The sequence below is a fragment of the Acipenser ruthenus genome, chromosome 17, assembly GCF_902713425.1.
Source record: "Acipenser ruthenus chromosome 17, fAciRut3.2 maternal haplotype, whole genome shotgun sequence".
In the NCBI taxonomy this organism is placed as follows: domain Eukaryota; kingdom Metazoa; phylum Chordata; class Actinopteri; order Acipenseriformes; family Acipenseridae; genus Acipenser; species Acipenser ruthenus.
In genome coordinates, this window is record NC_081205.1 from 19,907,488 (window position 1) to 19,927,614 (window position 20,127).

Sequence of the window (20,127 nt, forward strand, 5' to 3'; positions counted from 1 at the left end):
AGATAGACAGAAAGGAGCAGTGTAGTATAGAGACAGACAGACACAGAGTGATAAATAAGAGCAGAGGCAGAGGGGATGAGTCACATTGTAGAGAGACACAGTGGAGATGTTTCAATAGATGTGTATACAGAATAGATACACAGATACATACCTACTTACAATTACAAGACTTCTCATAGTGTATCGCAGTTGAACTCAAGAACCTGATTAGTAAGAACACTGAAAAACCCAAAATAATGTAATGTGTATCTGTTTTAGGAATCATGGATAAAACAGTCAATTTGATTGACACTTGGCAGATAGCTGTGAATGAATTAAGTACACTAAACATTCTCAAAGATGAGAACGATGTACTGTGCAATTCTAAATTGGTGATTTTTACATATTTACATGAATTCTGGATTTACAAATCCAAAGATAACATGCTAAAATTGTATTCCTCTGATTTCCTACTGATCTGGTTCTGCTGTGTTCACCTATTAACTTTCATCACATTTAGTGATGAATTATTTAGTCTCATTGTCTGCTTGTTTTTTCACATTTGACAGGTAACACTCTGTGCTCTCTCTTATTACAAATTTCCATCTAGAATTGTCCACAGCACCGACCTTGTTGCACTTTGAGCAGATTTAGTATCTGACCTGCTGCTCAGCATATACAGTAGATGCACTAGTAGTCGTGCATGGGCCCTGTCTGTGCATGTAGATGCATTAGTAGTCGTGCAGGGGCCCTGTCTGTGCATATAGATGCATTAGTAGTCGTGCAGGGGCCCTGTCTGTGCATATAGATGCATTAGTAGTAGTACATTGGCCTTGTATGGTCATAAATATTCCTACAGTTTGGCTTGTCTAATATCAGATTCCAAGCTGGGTTTTAAACAGGGCTTTTGCTAACTTATGTAGCAAATCCAGATTTCAGTAGTTGTGTTGGCAGAACTTAAGTACCTTTAGCTTCTCCAGATCCAGCCCAGGCTGAGTATGTGATTGCTGTCAGTGTACTATTGCAGATCGCTGGCTCTGAATTAGTCCAAGCCAGTTTAAACAGACACACAACCTTCTTAAGAGTAATTAGGCATATCCCATTGATATGAGTAATCTTGCGCTTGAGGGAGGAAGCTGATAAATAACACACAAGGACAAAAAACATACATGGCAATTTAAAACCTGTAAAAAAAAATAAAAAATCACATCATAAGATCACATTGATAGGCTAATGGGGTGTATTTTCATTCAAATTGTCACTTTCCCAAATGACAGCAAATTCCAAACTTTATAAATGTTAGTTGAAACCTATTTAGATTCGTATACTATATGAAATGGTTTTGATCAGGTGACAAGTATGTGAAACCAATGAAGATTGGCAAATATTTGAAATTATAAATAAATAAATAAACAATATGTGCGTGGATTTTGTATTTCTGCTTGAGGTTGTCACGTTTTAACACTGGCCTGTAATCTGTAGTCACACATTCCAAGGAGAGTCAGCATTGACATGCTGATTTGAAGTCTCTAGTTATAGCTTGTGAAGCATGTAGCAGGGATATAGCAGCTGTCTGTACATACCGTATGTGCATATATATGGCTTACTCTCAGTACATTTATACATTGTTTATTAAAAAATAGCTTTACATCTAGGCTGGGTACATTATTGGCAATGTGGTGAAATAAATTAGGGGTGGTGGTAAAAGCACTTTTGTGTTCATCCAATGTGTAAAATTGTCATTTGTCTTACTACTATACTACTACCACCCCTAACATTTTTTATTTCAGGTAAGTAATATGATTTTACCACATTGCCAATGATATACCTGCCCTAGAAGGATGCATTAGAACTGTCCCAAAACCACTGTGACAATTATCTCTAGCGGGGGTTCAGGTTCATCTCCAGATCTGTAGAGATCCTCTTATCCAGTTGAGATATCAAACTTGGAAGTATCAGAGTCTGGGGATATATGGAGGGCCTGTCAGTCCGATGTGGGATGATATTTTAGAGAACTGCTTAGTGGAGTGAAATAAGGAGAGAAGAGCACAGGGTGGCAGAGTGACAGAAGCCAGCATTTTGAAAATGCATAATGGTGATGTCATCATCTGACTTTGATAAGCAACACATTGAAATGCATTTCACATGAAATGCCTTCAGTCACACATACGGTATTTGTGAGGTTAGATTAAGGTTCTGTCTCTAATGTGGGCCACATGATTCCATGGTAATTCAGTGAATGCATAGAGGCTGGCTGTGTGAATTGTATATAATAATTGGAATATTGAGGTAGTAGATCGCCATGTGACAAACAGTGAAGACCTGCCCATGCTTGTGAGGTAAATGGAACAATACGTGTTCTGCAGTTTTATTAATATCTTCAGTGCCAGTATATGAATACACTTTAAAACATATTTATATTGCCCATTTCTAGACACCGTACTTACAGAAAAACACTAAAAATGAAAGAACGATAAATAAAAAAAAGAACACTAAAGCTGCCAATTTGTCAATGCAGTCCCACAAGGGCTTTGTTAAACACCTCCAATGAGAAAGTGTCTGAGTAAGAAACATAATAACTGGGGCATGGAGAAATTCACACAGATTTCACACAAACTGACTCGCCTACCATGCAGTCTTATACCTCCAGATGCCTGCATAAAACTAAATAAGAGCTTCAGTTCAACTGATCTGAAGAATGGTTGAGTCATGAACACATTAACAAATGGCTAAAAACTTTTCCTAAAAACGAGGGACAATTATGGCTATAAATACCTTAATCAGGGTCTGTGAAACCTAAGGATTTTATATATATATATATATATATATATATATATATATATATATATATATATATATATATGCTTAAAATATAATTTTAGACTACATACAGTTATATGTTCTTATATTTTATTTATCTTTCTGATTTAAATGATCATTTAAAAAAGGCTTCCTTCATGAAATCCATTAAAACATTTTCACAGGGATGTAAATTTAAAGCAATACTCTTACCCTTACTCACGAGTGCTTTTTACTGCATTATTATTTGTTATATATTCGTATTTTGACAGAAAACATGCTGGTTTTTTTTTCAAAGAACAGATGTATAGAAATGTTTTAAAGCAAGAGAACTGAAAGGTCATCATATTTATGTTTTGTCTGTATGCGATACAGACCAAAAAAAGAGGACAGGTTTATTATTTTTTGACAATTATTTGTATTTTTCATGCAAAAACAAATGAGGTATGTCTTTCCAAAAGTCCACAAAACAAAATTCAATTTACAGTCATGTTTTTCAGACCACAAATACTGGTTAAGAACACCTATTTTAATATGTATTGGTCTTCTTAAAATGCTAATGTTAGAATTATAAACCAGCACCTGAAGATACTGTACAGACAATCTCACAACTGTAAAACATGTAATCAGATCTGACAAAAAATGTCATCCAAAACATATTGTAGTCCTTAGTCTACTTAGCTCTGCATTACACCCAATCTTTACAAACTTGTTGTGGGTATTTAATCCATAACTATAAAACACTCAATGCTGGTATCTGTATTAATACTAATGTAACAAATTATATGACAAACATTTGTTTCCTATAGACCTTTCTTTCAGTATTACTACATCAACTTACTCCATAAAACATCTGCAGGGTTTGAATCCACACCATGAAGGGCTTTCTGTTGTTGACAGTTTTTCATTTAAAGTTTTACAATTCTCGCTTCAGGGTTGTGCATCTCTGGTGACAGTGCTTGGTACAGTACTTCTATTTCAGCAACTTTATTATTTGGCTTTTATATGAAATCAGGAAGTCCCTTCACATGTAGTGCAGACAGTTATCCCTTTAAGTTGTTGGTAGTTGGTGTTGTGTTATAGAAAATGTTGTTTAACCATCAACTTCTGTTAGAGATCTGTGCCGCAGTATTCTCAGTGCGGTCTCACAGTAGGTGTAGAAAGATGAGCCAGGCTTTTTAATGACAGGCCAGCTGAGAGAATACCAACACTGAGCTTAAGATTTAAATCAGTTCTTATTCCTAACTGTAATCTAACCTTAACTGTAAACGCAAAGGCTCAAAGAGAACGTTTCATACTGTTCAAAAGAATGTATATTACATTGGCCCGTCTTTCTGCACCAGGTAAAGAGCATGGCCCATCTTTCTGTAGTTTTGACGTGATAGGCATTAATTATGTTACCTTTTTAATTGCCTCCGCGCACTGTCTACTACAACGGCAAGTTCACAACATTTTTGTGACCAACTGTACATCAACACTTTTAATAACACATTTAATAACATTTAGAGCCTCACTCACAAAATGTATATTTGGATAAAGGGTAAAAAGTGATTTACTCCCTTGTTTCCCACAGTAGATAATTGTATAATGCACTTCATCATTTAGCTATTAGCTATTTACAGTGCATGAGGTGAATTGTTCAGTACATCCATTTCAGTGAGGTACAGTACTGGTCTGTTGCAGATCCAAAAGCAGGCATCTCTGGTTCTGGTTTTGAGCATTGATGGCCTGAAAAGAATCAGATTAGAATTAGTTTGGCAGCAGGAAGTTCAGGATCTGATAAGAAAGCCCTGCTACTGTGCAGCTAAAGTCTGGCCCATCAGCAAGAAAACAGACCAGCAGATTTAGAAAGAGAACTTTGAAAAATTAGGTCTTTTTTACAGTAAGTTCCCAGGGGGGAAAAAAGGTTTTAGAAGTAATGTGGATTAAGACAATTGATGGAACTATTTTGGTAGATAAGATGAACATTTATTAGAAAGACTATTAGTATAAAGGTCTGTGTTTAGACCGTCATTGCCGTATTAGAACAATGTTTCTGGGGACTAACACCAGTGTTTTAGACCCTTTTACCCTCTCAAACAACAAAAAAAAACAGGACAAGGTCTGTGCTGTGGGCATAAGCCACTGGCTAATATAATTAACCTGTGTCTGTGTTTATCTTGTCGTACTAACCCAGTTCCCATGTCTCTGGCTGCACTAGCACCCACATTTTCAACACATGCATGAGCGAGCGCATGGCAGATCTCACCCCCTCCCCCACCCTCTCCAACCCTGACTCTGACATTACCGAGCTCGCAGACGAGCGGCATGATGGGAAGGTGGAGGAGGAGGAGGATGAGGAGTTGGAGGACCTGGAAGATGAGATCTTTTTGGACGACCCGTGTTCCGAGCTGGGGGGAGATGAGGGAGAGCACTGCCCATTCTCCGGCGAAGGCCAGGACCCCTTTTATGACCGCTCACCTCTATTCAGTGTAGTGGGAAGGTTGGTGAGGTTTCAGGAGCATGCTGAGAGAGGAACTAGTTCTTTCACACTGAGAAGTGGACCATTCATGGCCACTATTTTACAAAACTGATAGGAACGTCAATTTTAGACCCTGATTACACTGCTCCACTGATGCAGCCCCTGGGAGCCAGAGACTGCAAAATAACTCATCTACTGTATCAGGGCTTTCAGAGTTACGGTAGTTAGAATGTGGAATACCTTATCATTGGAAGAATTATCAAGATAATTGCGGACAATAACAACAGCATACATATCAGGGTTATGTTACTGATTGTAAGAAATGATTCAGCATCATTTTTAATAATTTCAAATATTTTACAAGGAAAGATAGGTCTGGATATTATTAAATGATCAGATAACCTTCAATAAGGAATAAAGGTTTGATTAGTTAAATAAAACAAAACTTGTAATTTCCAGGCAAACTGTACAGGAAATTAAATCCTAGCTTGATTTTCCATATCCTGATAAGGAACACCCTGTCGTGTTTACAACGCATTATTGACTGTTCCTGTCAACATAATCACAATCGTCTTTATGTTTATTTATTCACATAACCTGGGGCATAAATCAACTGAGGAATGAAACACATTTCATATTTCATAAATAACATAAAGCTGTACAGAAGAGTTATCTTGGTAACACTTTCAAATAATGGCACTTCCTCTGAGTTCTGAAGTATTTCATTTTTAATTCAGCCCCTGTTAATTATGTGGATTTAACAAATGATGTTGATCACATGTAAAGCACATGAATTCATTTTTCACAATCCCCTGGGGGGGTGAGTAAGAGGGTATGGATTAATCAGGATTTAACCCTTATACACGTGAAATGAATACAGGTAACTACACCCACACGAATTAACAAGGGTGAATTCAAAATGAATTATTTCAGCACTCAGAGGAAGTGCAGAAGATATTCAGGTGTTATTCAGCTGGAATTCATTATTCATTAAAGTGTTACCATTATCTCTTCTACAAAAACATACTGTGAAATCTGTTCGGTTTTGTTCTCCAGCTGTTTTAAGACGCAGGGTATGTGAAAAAAGATAAACAACAGTTATAATTATGTTAAAGATATTTACGTGAAACTTACATGGCAGGAGAATAAAAAGCAGTACTTGTAAACACTGCAAGGTGTAAAGTATCACCAGCTATGAGAACAGCCACTGCAGAAATGCCACATGCAATCTGCAAATGTGCTCCAAAAATATATGTTTGAATTACTAAAATGTCAAGGATTTTGGACTTCATTCCATCAGAAACCAGTCTACAGATATTCCTGAGAACACTGAGCACATCAGAGGAGCCCTCTGTCTGGGACCTCTGAAATACCTGCCAGTTTATAACTTGCTAGGACTGTCTGCTCAGCAGATTGCGTAGTGTTATCTTAAATCTAGATAACGCCTTATTTTGAGCAATGAGTCCAAATATTCTGGATTCAATTTCTTGATTTGAATCACTCAGTGGTGGTTACGTAGATTGTGTTAGACTGTGGAAGAAACAAACATAATGTTGTGGCTAAAGAGCCTCTGGGGTGCTTGCCTTCCTTTGACTGGGTTAAAGGGCGTTGCTCTAGCCACCTTGTCTATTTAAACCACATTAACAAGCACTTCTAACACTGCTTGTCCAGTGACCAAAGTCATACGAATGAATCCTGTATATTTACTTATGTTGATTCCAAACAGCGATTGTTAGACTAATTAACTTAAAGCGAAACCTATTTAATATGTGCTGCAAAATCAGGATCTCAAGATGAAAGAGCTGGTTTCTCCTGCAGCAGTCTCTACCAGGCATGCCAGAGCACATATATATTTTTTTTAATTCTCTATTTATATATCATTCTAATGAATTGGCTACACACATGCAGCAGCTGTGACTATAGAAGTCTATTGTGAAGTGTGCTTATGATTATTTCAATTATTTTTTGTAATTTGTTTTATTTTCACACATTTTTAGCTGCTGGTTCTACTGGTCCAAGCTTAGCTATTTTTTTCTTTTTTTATCAGTTCACTTTTTTATGTTTTGTCAACAAACAGAAAAGCTTTTGCGTTGACGTTATATTCTGAGCATGCCATCTTTGCACCTCACCAATCTTGTCGTAAGCTCCTACCCTTTGCCTCCCCTTCACTCGTTCACCCCCTCCACACCCACCCAGTCTCTCCAGAGAAGACATTCTCCTTGTTTGCATTGCTACTCAGACACTGCATGGCGCAGTGGCTCATACACTGGTCTTTCACCTTCGGGGTTCTGGGTTTCAGTCTGACTCAGGTGTCAAGTTAATCAGTCCATAGGTCTCTAATTAGTCAGCATTGCTTTTTAATGGACTAGTCTCCCACAGTCTGGGTTCTTTAGTTTGGTGTTTGGTTACCAGGGATTTTGACGTTATGATCACGCCTTTATAGTCCCCTAGACCTTTGTTTTTCTAATTCAGAATACCTTCAGAATGAAATAGATAAAGGCATCACAATTGAGTCTCCTAGCGAAAATCAGCGATTTGTCTTTCTAACTCTGTACTCGCCACAAAACATGAAACATGTCTAGTAGTCCCTGCTTAGTTATTAAGGACCAATTGGAAGCCCACATAACTGTCTAACTAAAATAAAATATCCCACATTCCCTTTTACTACCCTTCTTTATCCAGAAGTAATGTCTGATTTATGGTATGTAATATAGAACCTTATTTCCCTGGCCATTGCTTGGATTTAAGTATTGGCAGGGTATATAAGGCACAGTTATTGGATACTTATTATTTAACATTTTTAGTGTCCTATAAATTGAAGTTATAAGGTTGTCTGTACTGTTTTGAAATGTTTACATTATGTAGTATGTACTGAAACAAGGCACAGATTAGCACTGCTAGTTTTAATTTAATTATGACTAGCGGTCTGCTGTGTAACAAGTGTAAATGGGAAATCCGTTACAAGATTTTTACAAGTACAAAGTTTAGTATACATAATGTTAATTTTTGTTTATTTTTAAAGGGCCCTTCTGGTTTTGGCCTAGCCCACGTATGATGATACAAATACATATTAGCACTTCTGTCAAATAACATCAAGTGTCCTTTACTTCTGAAACTATACACCTGGCCAATACCAGTTGGTGCTTTTATAGTGGCTGTAGTACTCAGTAGGGCCTGGGTTCAAAATACCCGTTAAACACACAGGCCTTTGAGCCACAGTAAAATGCATTTCCTCTAACCATAGTTCAGTTTGCTATATAAATAATATTATTGCCATGTCTGTTTGCTAGGGAAACCCATGGGCTGTGCTTACTGTAGAAGGAAAATGTTGTTTCTTTTTTTCTTGGGGGAAGTGTAGTTGATAAATGCAGATGTTCCAAGATACTGCCATGTCATACTAGCTAAGGACCATGGAATATTGCACTATTAGAATCCTGGCCTTAATTTAATATTTTTTAGATATTCTGGATACTTGAGCTCAGGTATTTAGAAGTACAGGAAGTATGCGAGAACCGAAAACAGTTACAATAAACCTTTTCTGGTCCCTACTTCGGTTTAACGAGAAGAAAAATACTGCAATTTGAATAAAAATGAACGTCAGTGTTCTCCTCCTTTTCTAGCACTGTCTCAAAAATAAGGTTACTGCACACCTCACCTCTCGATCTGAATGTAGCCATTGTCCACTCCACCTTCTCTCTCCCTGTTGGAGGGCTGTATGTGATATAATCCTCCTCACTCCTCCTTCCCTCTCTCGCTTAAGATCTCTGTTCCAGTGCTGTCAGTGATACAACACAGTCCTCACCCCTCTCTGTGATTCTCTCTGTGTCTCTGATACGGGGCTGCTATGTGCTCCATCCTTATTCTAAGACTCAGCTTTGTCTCTTGTGTATAGTTTGTGTATAGCTGCTTAGGATTCTACTTGTTACTATTCCTCTCAGGGCTTACTTTTGATTTATTGTGGATCTCATTCTGGTGCTTTAGCTGCCAATACAGATTTACTTTTATAGATTTACAGTAAGTCCTTATGGTCTATACCATTAATTTGTAGCTGCATGCTAGAGCTATACAGCGTTAGGGAAAGTCTGTGTAAAACTGACCAGATTTCCAGATCAGCCCTGCATGATCACCTTGGCTTTCCATTGAATTTTTCACAGCAGTCTATGGGCCCTATTGACAAAGCTTTAAAGACTGTTTTAACGTTGTAATAATGTAGGGCTTTATTCACAAAGCTTTAACTCAGCAGCTAGTTATCATGTTTTGCGGATGAAATAAAGTGTTTTATACACAAAACTATTCTAGATTGCCATTAAAGATCCCAAGTCTAAAACTGTTTTTTATGAATATGAAATGTTATTTAACCAATTAAAATAGACTGTGAAAAGGCATTCTTTTAATAACTCATGAGGTAAAAAATAACTGGGTAGGATATTTGACAGTGTGGAAATTATCACAGTTTATCACCTTGGCAAAGTAGTCATCAATGTACAGGGTGAAAAAAAAAATTGTCGTGCCGCAAAATCTTTCAGAATCGGGGTTAATGTATTATAATGAGGACGATACCTGTAGCTGTAACGTGGTTGTTAAACCCAGGTCACATGGCATGTTTTTAGACTGTACCGTACCCCCCAGAAAGCATGTTAAAGTCTGTCTGGACATGAGCAGTCGCTTACATAAAAATAATATATTATTTAACCAGGTTAAACTAACTTAGATCATGGGATCATGTATATTATAGGTAAGGTCTAATTGTATTATATACATAATATTTTAATTATCTTAATTCATATATGAGTTCCAATATATTACTCAAAAGTGTGCTCAAGTAACACTAACACTGTAGTGCCTCTCAGTTATCTCAGTTTTATAGAAATGCAGTTGAGGGGTGGAAGTCGATGTAGCTCACTGATATATTGAGTTGAGGACTGGAAATCATAGAGCTCTAAATTAAGAGGAATGGAAGCATCTAATAGTAAGATATGAGGATTGGGAGACTGTTATATTTATGTATTTAGAATATTGGAGTTTATTTGACAAGCTGGGTAGAGCTGAGAGGCTGGGCAGCAGTGCAAGTGATTGATTTGAACAGAGGAGCCAAGGGTCAGCATGAGAGCTGGAAGGCAGTGCAATCCCATGGTTAGAGCTGATGACTGTGAGGTGTGTAAAAAGAAGACCCCATGCTTTTTGATTTGAGGGACTGAGAGGCAGTGTAACCTACTGGTCAGAGCTGAGGAATAGGTGGTAAGAGATTGTGGATTTTAATATACGATTTTTGAGGACAAGTCATATCATATCTTTGTTCCTCAGCAAGAACCCGTTGGGAAAATAAAAACATGACATGGGGAGACACTTAAAAAGAAGCAATGACAACAGTAGTAGTCGGCACCTTTGGCTGTTGCTGGAGCAGATGCAGCTTGTGTTTTCTTTCGTTGCTTTGCAGCTCAATGTTGTTGTGAGGTGTCCAGTGCAGTGTGGCTCTGTGTCTGAAGGTGCTGACTCCCTTGTGCTTTCCCCTCTCCTCTCCCCTCTTCTTTCCCTGCAGGGCCTTTGTGTACCTCAGTAACCTGCTGTACCCAGTCCCACTGGTGCACCGCGTCGCCATCGTCAGTGAGAAGGGAGAAGTGAAGGGATTCCTCAGGGTGGCTGTGCAGGCCATTTCTGGTAGGTCACATATGTGTTTGTTTAAACAATTCCTTTAATTAAGCAGGTTAAAGTCATTTAGATCTTGGACCATATATAAATCAACTGGACTGTTTTACAGTTTTTAGAAGTGTGCTCAAGTTGTTTAGTAGCTGCAGTATCCCACAATGATCAATTAATTTCCGAGCAACTATTTGCTACAGTCCTCTGTAACGGGGGCAGGGTAACAAAGCCAAACCAGTATAGGGGTGTACACAGCTACAGACAACTATGCTCAGGCTAAACCAAAAACCATGCTGTGCAGTAATCCGACTACGCCAGCTCTAGAAAGAAAGATCAACTCAAATGTAATGTTTCCCAAATTTTGCCCTAGTTTAACAGCACAGGTTCTTTTATAGGGAAAGAGCAATGCATGAACTGCAAGGAAGTTCAATGTTTTTATTGGACATGCACAATGGAGTTCAGTGTTTTTATTTATGAGATAAAATATGCTTTTTGCATTTACAAAAATAAAATATAACAAATGGATCCTCTTTTTTTAGGGCTTTGTAAAAACAGAGATATGTTAGTTATCAGCTACACAAATTAGACACAGTAGTTAATATGTCAGCATCACAGGTTATAAAGCACTAAAGGGCACCTATAAACAGAATAAAACAATCCAGAGTTAATTGCATTGGTCAATTGGAGATGTGGTTGAGGACTCAGTCAACAAAATGTATTCAAATCAAAATAACTCAGTGCTCCAACCAAGGGCGTAGGTTTGGTTTGAACATTGGTGGGGACACAATTTTGTAGGGGGGCGGAGTCACGGTTGCTAGTGGGGTTCGGGGGCATGCCCCCCCGGGAAGAAATTTTTTAGGAGATAACTGTTAAATGGTAACTTCTGGTGGCTTGAAATGAATGCTGGACATGAATCGAGGACAATTTGATTGACATGAAGTTGGCTGGTATACACTTAAAACACTATGATAAAGTGTCCCTCCTGGAAGCTGGTTTGACATCCCTGCTGTAGAATTACTAATAACCTGAATTATAACCTATCCCAGCCTTACTGTAAGCTACCAATACCCCTGGCGCTACAAGCATGAGCACATGCACGCTCACGTGCTCTGCCTGCCTCTCCTGTGTCTGTGCTGCTGCTCTTACCTGGGTGCATTGCTTCATTCACCTGATAAAATAAAAAATTGATGCATGCCATATAGAGAGAAAATATATGGCTATGCTAACTTTATTTGCTGAGTATTACTATACAGCATTAGCCTACTATTATATCTCAATGTGCCTCAAACAATAATATATCTCAAAACTGAGTCTAATACTTTCACTGTTATAATCACTAAGCCATTACAGACCTCACCGGCGACCCTGTTGCTCCACCTGCCTCTATACTGCTTTTACCAGGTTGCACGGCTTCATTCACCTGATAAAATGATAAATTGATGCATGCTGTTTAGAGAGAAAGTATGACTCTGCTAACTTCATTAGTAAATTATTTTTACATTTGCTATGAGAATCATTATCAATGGTGTTTATTACTTTAATAACATCTTCCTACTTACACTTTGACTTTTTGTAAAAAAAACTTCCTTATGTCCATCTTTCTTTTTTTGGTTGCTATTATGCTTTAGTCACCTAAAGCCAAATTGAAGTGATTAGCTAACGTTAGTTGGATGACGATATCAAAACACTCTCTCTCACACACACACACACACATAATGATTTAGCTGTGAAACAAGCTAGCTAGCCACCAAGGACGTTGGGTTAGCAGCTAGCAATGGGTCGCTAATGTAATAGGTAGGTAGGTTGGTAGGTTTATTCTCTCAAACTATGTTGCTGACGACCTGACAATACCTTCAGCCCTGGCACCTGGCTTTCATTCAGTCAGTGGCTCACACTCATATCAGACTGAGCGGCAAGCGGCAGCTTCAGATGAGCGTCTTTCCAGAGTCCAGCCTAAGCCAGCGGGTCACAACCTTTTTTTACTCACGCCCCACTGAAATTTATTTGTATATCTGTCGTCGTCGTCGCCCCCCGCCCCCGTTTAATTTGACTTTTTAATATATATATTTTATTACTGCCTATATAATATAGTGCATTTATTTAGCCGCCTGGATAGTCACACTGTCCGTTCAATCAAATACATATGTTCGTGTTTGCTTTTTACACACACGATACAAAAATATCAAGCAAGCAGTAAGTTAGTTACAAAGGGAGGAAGGAGGAGGATTGAAATAATGTGACAACACATTAACCAACAAACACAAACATTGAATTAAACTGATTATATTTATTCTTATTTTTTAAAATAAATGTGAAAATTGTGGCACAATATACACCGTTTAAGAATGACTAGAATTTTTTTTATTTTAAACCCGGAGATTTACCTTTCACACCCGAGTCCTTGTGCATTTTCGCACTTCAATGAAAGCAACACACTCTGCTGGTCCCTGACCTCAGCCACGCACTGAGTCCGTGTTACAGTGATGCATTATGGAAGGGCCTAAGCCAATCAAATTAGCGTTATTTTTTTGTTTGTTTTTTTTTGGAGGAGGGAGGAGTAACGAGGGGGAGGGGCGGGGGGCTTGAGAGAGTTAACCCTTTGTGGAGCAGATAAAATGACTTGACAAAAGACGTTTCAGATTTATCAAAATTATTGGTAGGGACAATTCAACGGTCCCTTGACATTGGTAGGGACATGTCCCTACCGTCCCGAGCTAAATCTACGCCAGTGGCTCCAACTAAACAAAACCCAGCGAGTCCTCAATCTCACCTCCAATGGAGTTCAGATACCAAGCATCGGGCACGTATTCCATTGACTACATAATCCCATTCTCACAGCTATCAGAGAAAGGAGATGGATTTTCATTTTACAGGGTAAATAATCACATAGGAGCCATTCTAGATCTCCCCCTACCCCTCTCTCTACAGACAGAGTCGGTGCCAGGCTAAGAATGTAGCAACAGCGGCAACACATGAGCTACAATTGCTATATGCTTTATTTAAACAATTGGATTAATTAATCAATTACACACATTCATGCACACTAAAAAAAACATATCAATATAAAATAATCAAAGTACAATAGAAAAATGACACATCATAAATTATAAATACAAAATAAAGTGCAAAGAAAACTTAACCCAGTTACACCTCCATAGATCAACCTCTTGTTCATTGTACTTAATTGTTGTCTAGTTTGCATATATTCCCTTAAAGAAAGTTTTAACTCCAGACTTCTTGTCACTCTGTCCCTTTGCGAATTGGAAAGGCAGGCTCCCATTACAGGTGTTTCACTGCCAAGTCAATGACACAGATCACACAGTTTGAGTGTCTTTGAATTTGGTACACAGCCATATTCTGTTACTCTGTCATCAAGTTTCATTACACGCATTGGCCTGTAAAAATGAATTAATTGTGCCACATTGTTTTAACCTCAAATTAAATATACTTAATGTTTATAAATTATTATTATTATTATTATTTATTTCTTAGCAGACACCCTTATCCAGGGCGACTTACAATTGTTACAAGATATCACATTATACATTGTTTCACATTATACAGATATCACATTATTTTTACATACAATTACCCATTTATACAGTTGGGTTTTTACTGGAGCAATCTAGGTAAAGTACCTTGGCTCAAGGGTACAGCAGCAGTGTCCCCCCACCAGGGATTGAACCCACGACCCTCCGGTCAAGAGTCCAGAGCCCTAACCACTGCGCCACACTGCTGCCCCCATTCAAACAGAGATTCCTTTCCCATTACATTACGCTCCCAGGGGTGAATTTCTAGTTTAGTTTGTTGACTATTTCTGTTTCTTTGAAGCTGACGAGGAGGCCCCAGACTATGGCTCTGGTGTGCGACAGTCTGGGACGGCTAAGATATCCTTTGAAGACCAACAGTTTGAGAAGGTGAGAAATAGAGATTACTGATTTTTTAATGCCTTAATTAGAGGGAATTACTCTACTGGAAGATCACTGTAGACTACAGACATTTTAAAAGCAGTGTCAAACAAAATGACGGCATACTAAGACTCTAAAGGGTCTAAAAGCCAGTGGCCAGTTGCATTAAACACCTTTAATTAAATGTCCCCTTTAGTTTTCTCCTTAAGTGTTCCTTGAGTCTAAGGGTATTGCAGAAAGCAGCTTACCACATGTAAGTCAATATCCTTGTTAAGGGACAATGTATCCTTAAGTGTTATATACAGTACTTACAGTAAAGTTAATAATTAAAGTGTTTTATGCAACCAGCCCTAGTGTTTCAGCTCTGCCCTGGGCCTGCCAAATCGGTTTGCCTTCTAGCATGCCATAAAACAAAATGCTTCCCAACGCAACAGGCATGCAGTAAATACCAGCTGGTATTGTTGCTTTTATTACAGTAATTAAAAAATAAAACAACAATTACTGTCTGCAAACTTTTCTTAAGATGCTTAAAAGTGAGTAAGTTTAGACCAGATTAGACCTTGCTGACCTTGGGATAGGTGAGATATGTTCAAATGAATAACAGTCTGTGACGTGTCAGTACCAGACAGAGTCGTGTCCAGTGGGAATGTCTCATTCAGAAACCTCGCAGGAAGAGCTGAGGATCGTGGAAGGGGAGGGGCAGTCCTCAGACCTGGGGCCCTCCGCTGATGAGGTCAACAACAACACCTGCGAAGGTGAGGGGGGCAGGGATCGGGGGCAGTTACATAGTACACAAAGAACCAATGCAGGGTGCCTGGCTGATCTACAGCATACTAAAATGCTTTGCCTATGTTTTTCACATTCTCCCAACATGTGTAATCAAAAATGATTTTAAAACCTTTAAAAAATATATAAATATTTTGTAATTTTAATAAACAGTTAGCAAGTGTACTTTAAAATTATGACCTGTGCTGTACTATACATATGCAGGTCACAAATTCAAGGTTGTACATGCACGTGGACACTGGTTAAACAGGGATAGAAATAAGACTCCTATTGCATAGCAGTTTCATCCATTCCAGGTTTTACTATGAGCTTGATTAGGCACAGTGTATAGGTAAGATCAGGTGTGTTTTATTAAACTCATAGTAAAACCTGCTATGCAATGGATCAAACTGCTCTGCAATCAGTCTTATTCCCATCCCTGTTAAAGCACAGGAAGTAGAGTCCTTGTAGAGGGAATAACTTCTAGTTGGGGCTATATATGTTTGCTTTTTTGCATGTACTACCATGGGCTAAACGATTAGTCTTTATTGTAGCACTTTGCAAAAGCCTTTTGAAAATCTAGATGAATGGTGTCATACTCTGTTCATATGCATCCTTGCAGTAACTTGTTCAAAAGTTCTGAATCCATGGCTGTCTCCAACAAATAACTAAGTACCACAACTGATTGATATCATGCCAACCTCAGTACCTAATTTTTTGTCATATAGGTATACTGTTCCTAAATGGTCACAGTAACAAACTTTGTAATTTTGCCAAAATACTGCACTGCCTTTTTACCTGAGTTCTAAGCATTGAAGATCAATCAAGTCTTTCTGCTTTTGCATGGAATATGTAACTGCGATAAAGTCAGACACAATCACTCCTCAGTTGATCTCAGACTTGGCTTGACCCCTTCCTCTTCCTTGTCTCCACAGTTAGTCCAGAGGAGCTTGACAGTCCACTGAAGCTGAGCACAGAGACACAGGCAGAGGGATCGCTGGAGCATCTCAAAATCGGCAGCATCTTCACCTTCCGTGTGACAGTGCTGCAAGCCTCCAGCATCTCTGCTGAGTATGCAGACATATTCTGTCAGTTCAAGTAAGTATGTGTGGATTTATTAGCAGAGCAGCTGTTGTTTCCTTTACATTTAATATGCCCTGCAATGATTTTGTTAACAAGAACATCCCTTTGTAGTTAAAACGTCTGCATGAGAATTCAGTAAGCCGTCAAAATAATTATTACAATGTATATGAATAGAAAGTTATTATTTAAATATTAATTTGCACTATCAGCATATACGTTTATAGGCACTATTGCATGTTAAATTAAACTACAGTGATTTTGATTGAAAGTTGTTATTTAAAAAAAAACACTAGCTAAATCCAAAACCGAATTTAAGAGCTCCTATTTTAGTGGAGCTAAAAAACCGATGAGCATGATGAAAGTTGTTGTAAGGAAACTAATTTTCACAATACCAATTGCTGTGTTAGTAAGTCTCCATTTATTGATTCCAGTATTCAAAAATTACATACATTTAGCTCAAACATCATTGTTAGACACAACTATGTAGCACCTAGTTATGAACAGAAATCAGACAGTGATCAATTACCTAATGTTCTGGGAGAAAGCTCAGGTACGTCGATGGTCTGTCATCAGGTACTGCGATGGTCTGTCATCAGGTACGGTGATGGTCTGTCGTCAGGAGAGGATTCCGGTAGCTTTTCTCACTCACACTCTCAAGTCTTATATATCTTGCCTAACTGTGTGTGTGTGTGAAGCTGAACTTTGTGAGCTCTGCTTGCACTCTGTTTTCCTAACAATATCTAAACACTATCAATTTCATGGTGTGAGTTACAATGTTGCTCCAGACATAGAACATACATCTCTTCTACAGCTTTATTCACCGTCACGATGAAGCGTTCTCAACTGAACCACTGAAGAACACAGGCCGCGGCCCTCCACTGGGATTCTACCATGTTCAAAATGTGAGTGTGGTGCATGGGAATGGAGAGGTCTGGAGTAATTACTAGCTACAGTAGCAATGGTTTAGATGCTAGATAGCTAAAGATTGCAACTTGTTCTAGTATGGAGCATTTCTAATGTTTCTAAAGAGACCTCCGTTCTTTTTATTTTTTAATTTTCTAAATTGCACTCTAATCTCTATTTTCTATTTCCATATATTAGCTGTGTCTTACTACCTATTTCCCTTGATAAAAGCATTTTTTTGTAATGGACATACTGTAAAATAGTAAATAGTTATATTTTACATTATTTTCCATCAGAATAGATACATGATACACTCATTTCTCTTGCCATATTTCAGTGTATATCTCTGAACAATCTTCCCCATTCGCAACACATTACTCCCATAGGCTGTACGTTTGCTCATTAGAAAATGCACTTTCTGGTCCTATTACTAGTTTACTGCTAGACAGTTGTTACTTACATTATTGTTTTTTTTCTCCTTGACCAACTATTTCTATTTCTATACAGGCCACATGTTTTATTGATTTGTTTTCAACTGATTTGTTCCCCCAGATCGCGGTTGAGGTTACCAGATCATTTGTGGAGTATATCAAGACCCAGCCTATTGTGTTTGAAGTTTTTGGGCACTACCAGAGACAGCCCTTCCCACCTCTCTGCAAGGACCTCATCAGGTAGGACTACCCCTTGCTTAGTGTCTGTACCTGTAACCCCCACTAGGGGAATTCTGAGCATCACTGCATACAGGTGTTTACATTTTGAATGTTTGTCGAGTATTGGTTTGGTTTTATTATTATTACTTTTATTACTACTGTTTTTTAATAAAATATATATTAAAGAAAACCATAACATTGCAGTGTGGAGTAGTGGTTAGGGCTCTGGACTCTTGACCGGAGGGTTGTGGGTTCAATCCCCAGTGGGGGACACTGCTGTTGTACCCTTGAGCAAGGTACTTTACCTAGATTGCTCCAGTAAAAACCCAACTGTATAAATGGGTAATTGTATGTAAAAATAATGTGATATATGTATAATGTGAAATAATGTATAATGTGATATGTTGTAACAATTGTAAGTTGCCCTGGATAAGGGCGTCTGCTAAGAAATAAATAATAATAATAATAATAATAATAATTAGCAAAGAGGTTCTGACAATCAGCATATTTTTTTTTCATATTGGTTAAATTACTTTATCCAGAACATTTCATTGAAGATCATTAAAGACTAACATCTATCACATGTAGACAGCCACATCTCCAACAATGTAAACGCAAAAGAAAAAAACTTCTTCTGTTGCATACATGTATAATTAAGGGCAGAGAGGTTTTGAACTTCTTGTCTGTAATTTAGTCCTCCAGCCACAAGCTGCCAGTCTTTCAACCTAGTTATTAGCAATAATTAAACAATCAGCCCATTCTGCAAAAATCAGATGAATTGCATTAATGATGATAGAAATTTATTTCTTTCCCTAGTCCACTGAGGCCCTCAAGAAGGCAGTTTCCCCGAGTCATGCCCTTATCCAAACCAGGTAAGAACTGAAACACATTGGTTGTTTTTTATAAAATGCCTTCATAAAATGTAGTTCACAATGTATAACTGACCCTGTGTGCACCTATGCATCTTGCAGATACAGAATGTAAGGGTTATCCAACTGGAATTTATCTCTTCAATGGATCAAGTGAAATTCTCTAAATGGCTCACAAACATTATACCATGCACCAGGCATTAAAATAGAGATTTTGGGCACAATGTCATTACATTTTTTACCATCTCTGAGGCTGTAGTATATCACATGTCTTGTTGGGTTTAATTTTATTTGTGTTATTTTTTTTATTAGTTTTGTGATTCATTAATTGTTTTTGTATGTGCACTCATGACCGTTTGCATCTTTTGTAAACCCCTTTGTTTCCCTGACGCAATTCTGCCTGTGACAGATCGAGAGAAAACCATCGAGCTGATTAAGTTCCTGGTGCCAGACGTGCTAAACTGCCAACTCATGGACTCGCTCTCTGGGCATGCTCTGTCTGCAGCCGGCCTGGCTGCCTCTTTATTGTCAGAGGGGGAGGAGCTTAGCGTGCTTCCGCCTCCTTCTGGCATGAATTGTGCTGTCCTCAAAGCACAGAAACCGGGTTGGTAGCGCCTAAGAACAGGGAGGGAAAATCCCATAAACTGTGATGGCAAATAACATGACTGTTTTAAATTGAAAGAATCATTTCATTTTGAGCTTCTATTGTTAGCAGCACTGGTATTTCTGGGGTTTTCTGGACAGCTTGCTGGCATCAGGTGCATACAGCTCCCCCTGTATACAAGGTGACAGTCCTGCAGGCTGGTGTACCTGGATGTGTTGCTAACATCCACAAGCCAGCAGGAGAAAACACTAGTAAACCAGTATTGCTAAAGAATCTCATTATCTACATATCCATCCAAACAGGTTTAACTTAAAGCTTCTAAAACAAACCCATTGCAGGCTTTTAAGCCTACAAATATTGCCTCCAACTCAGAAGCAGTTTAATGGATTTTCCACTAGCCAGTTTGTTTGTGTTTTTTTTTTAATTCTGTTTAGATCTGTTCTTTATTCCTTTTAATGCACCCCCT

The 20,127-nt window shown here is 38.3% G+C and overlaps 1 protein-coding gene across 25 annotated transcripts in view; it reads left to right on the top strand.

Annotated features, from left to right (window-relative positions):
* The window catches only part of kif1aa (kinesin family member 1Aa), a 101,822-nt gene that overhangs the window by 48,309 nt on the left and 33,386 nt on the right, over positions 1-20,127 (top strand). For 11 of the 25 annotated variants that reach the window (XM_034038416.3, XM_034038417.3, XM_034038418.3 and 8 more), the window contains 7 exons: positions 10,779-10,897; positions 14,711-14,796; positions 15,407-15,542; positions 16,488-16,650; positions 17,447-17,537; positions 18,091-18,209; positions 19,005-19,060. In XM_034038416.3, the coding sequence (XP_033894307.3) occupies positions 10,779-10,897; positions 14,711-14,796; positions 15,407-15,542; positions 16,488-16,650; positions 17,447-17,537; positions 18,091-18,209; positions 19,005-19,060 (770 nt within the window). Of the gene's footprint in view, positions 1-4,978; positions 5,261-10,778; positions 10,898-14,710; positions 14,797-15,406; positions 15,543-16,487; positions 16,651-17,446; positions 17,538-18,090; positions 18,210-19,004; positions 19,061-20,127 lie in introns of all 25 variants that reach the window. The other 14 variants (XM_034038403.3, XM_034038405.3, XM_034038406.3 and 11 more) reach the window with 2 other exon arrangements.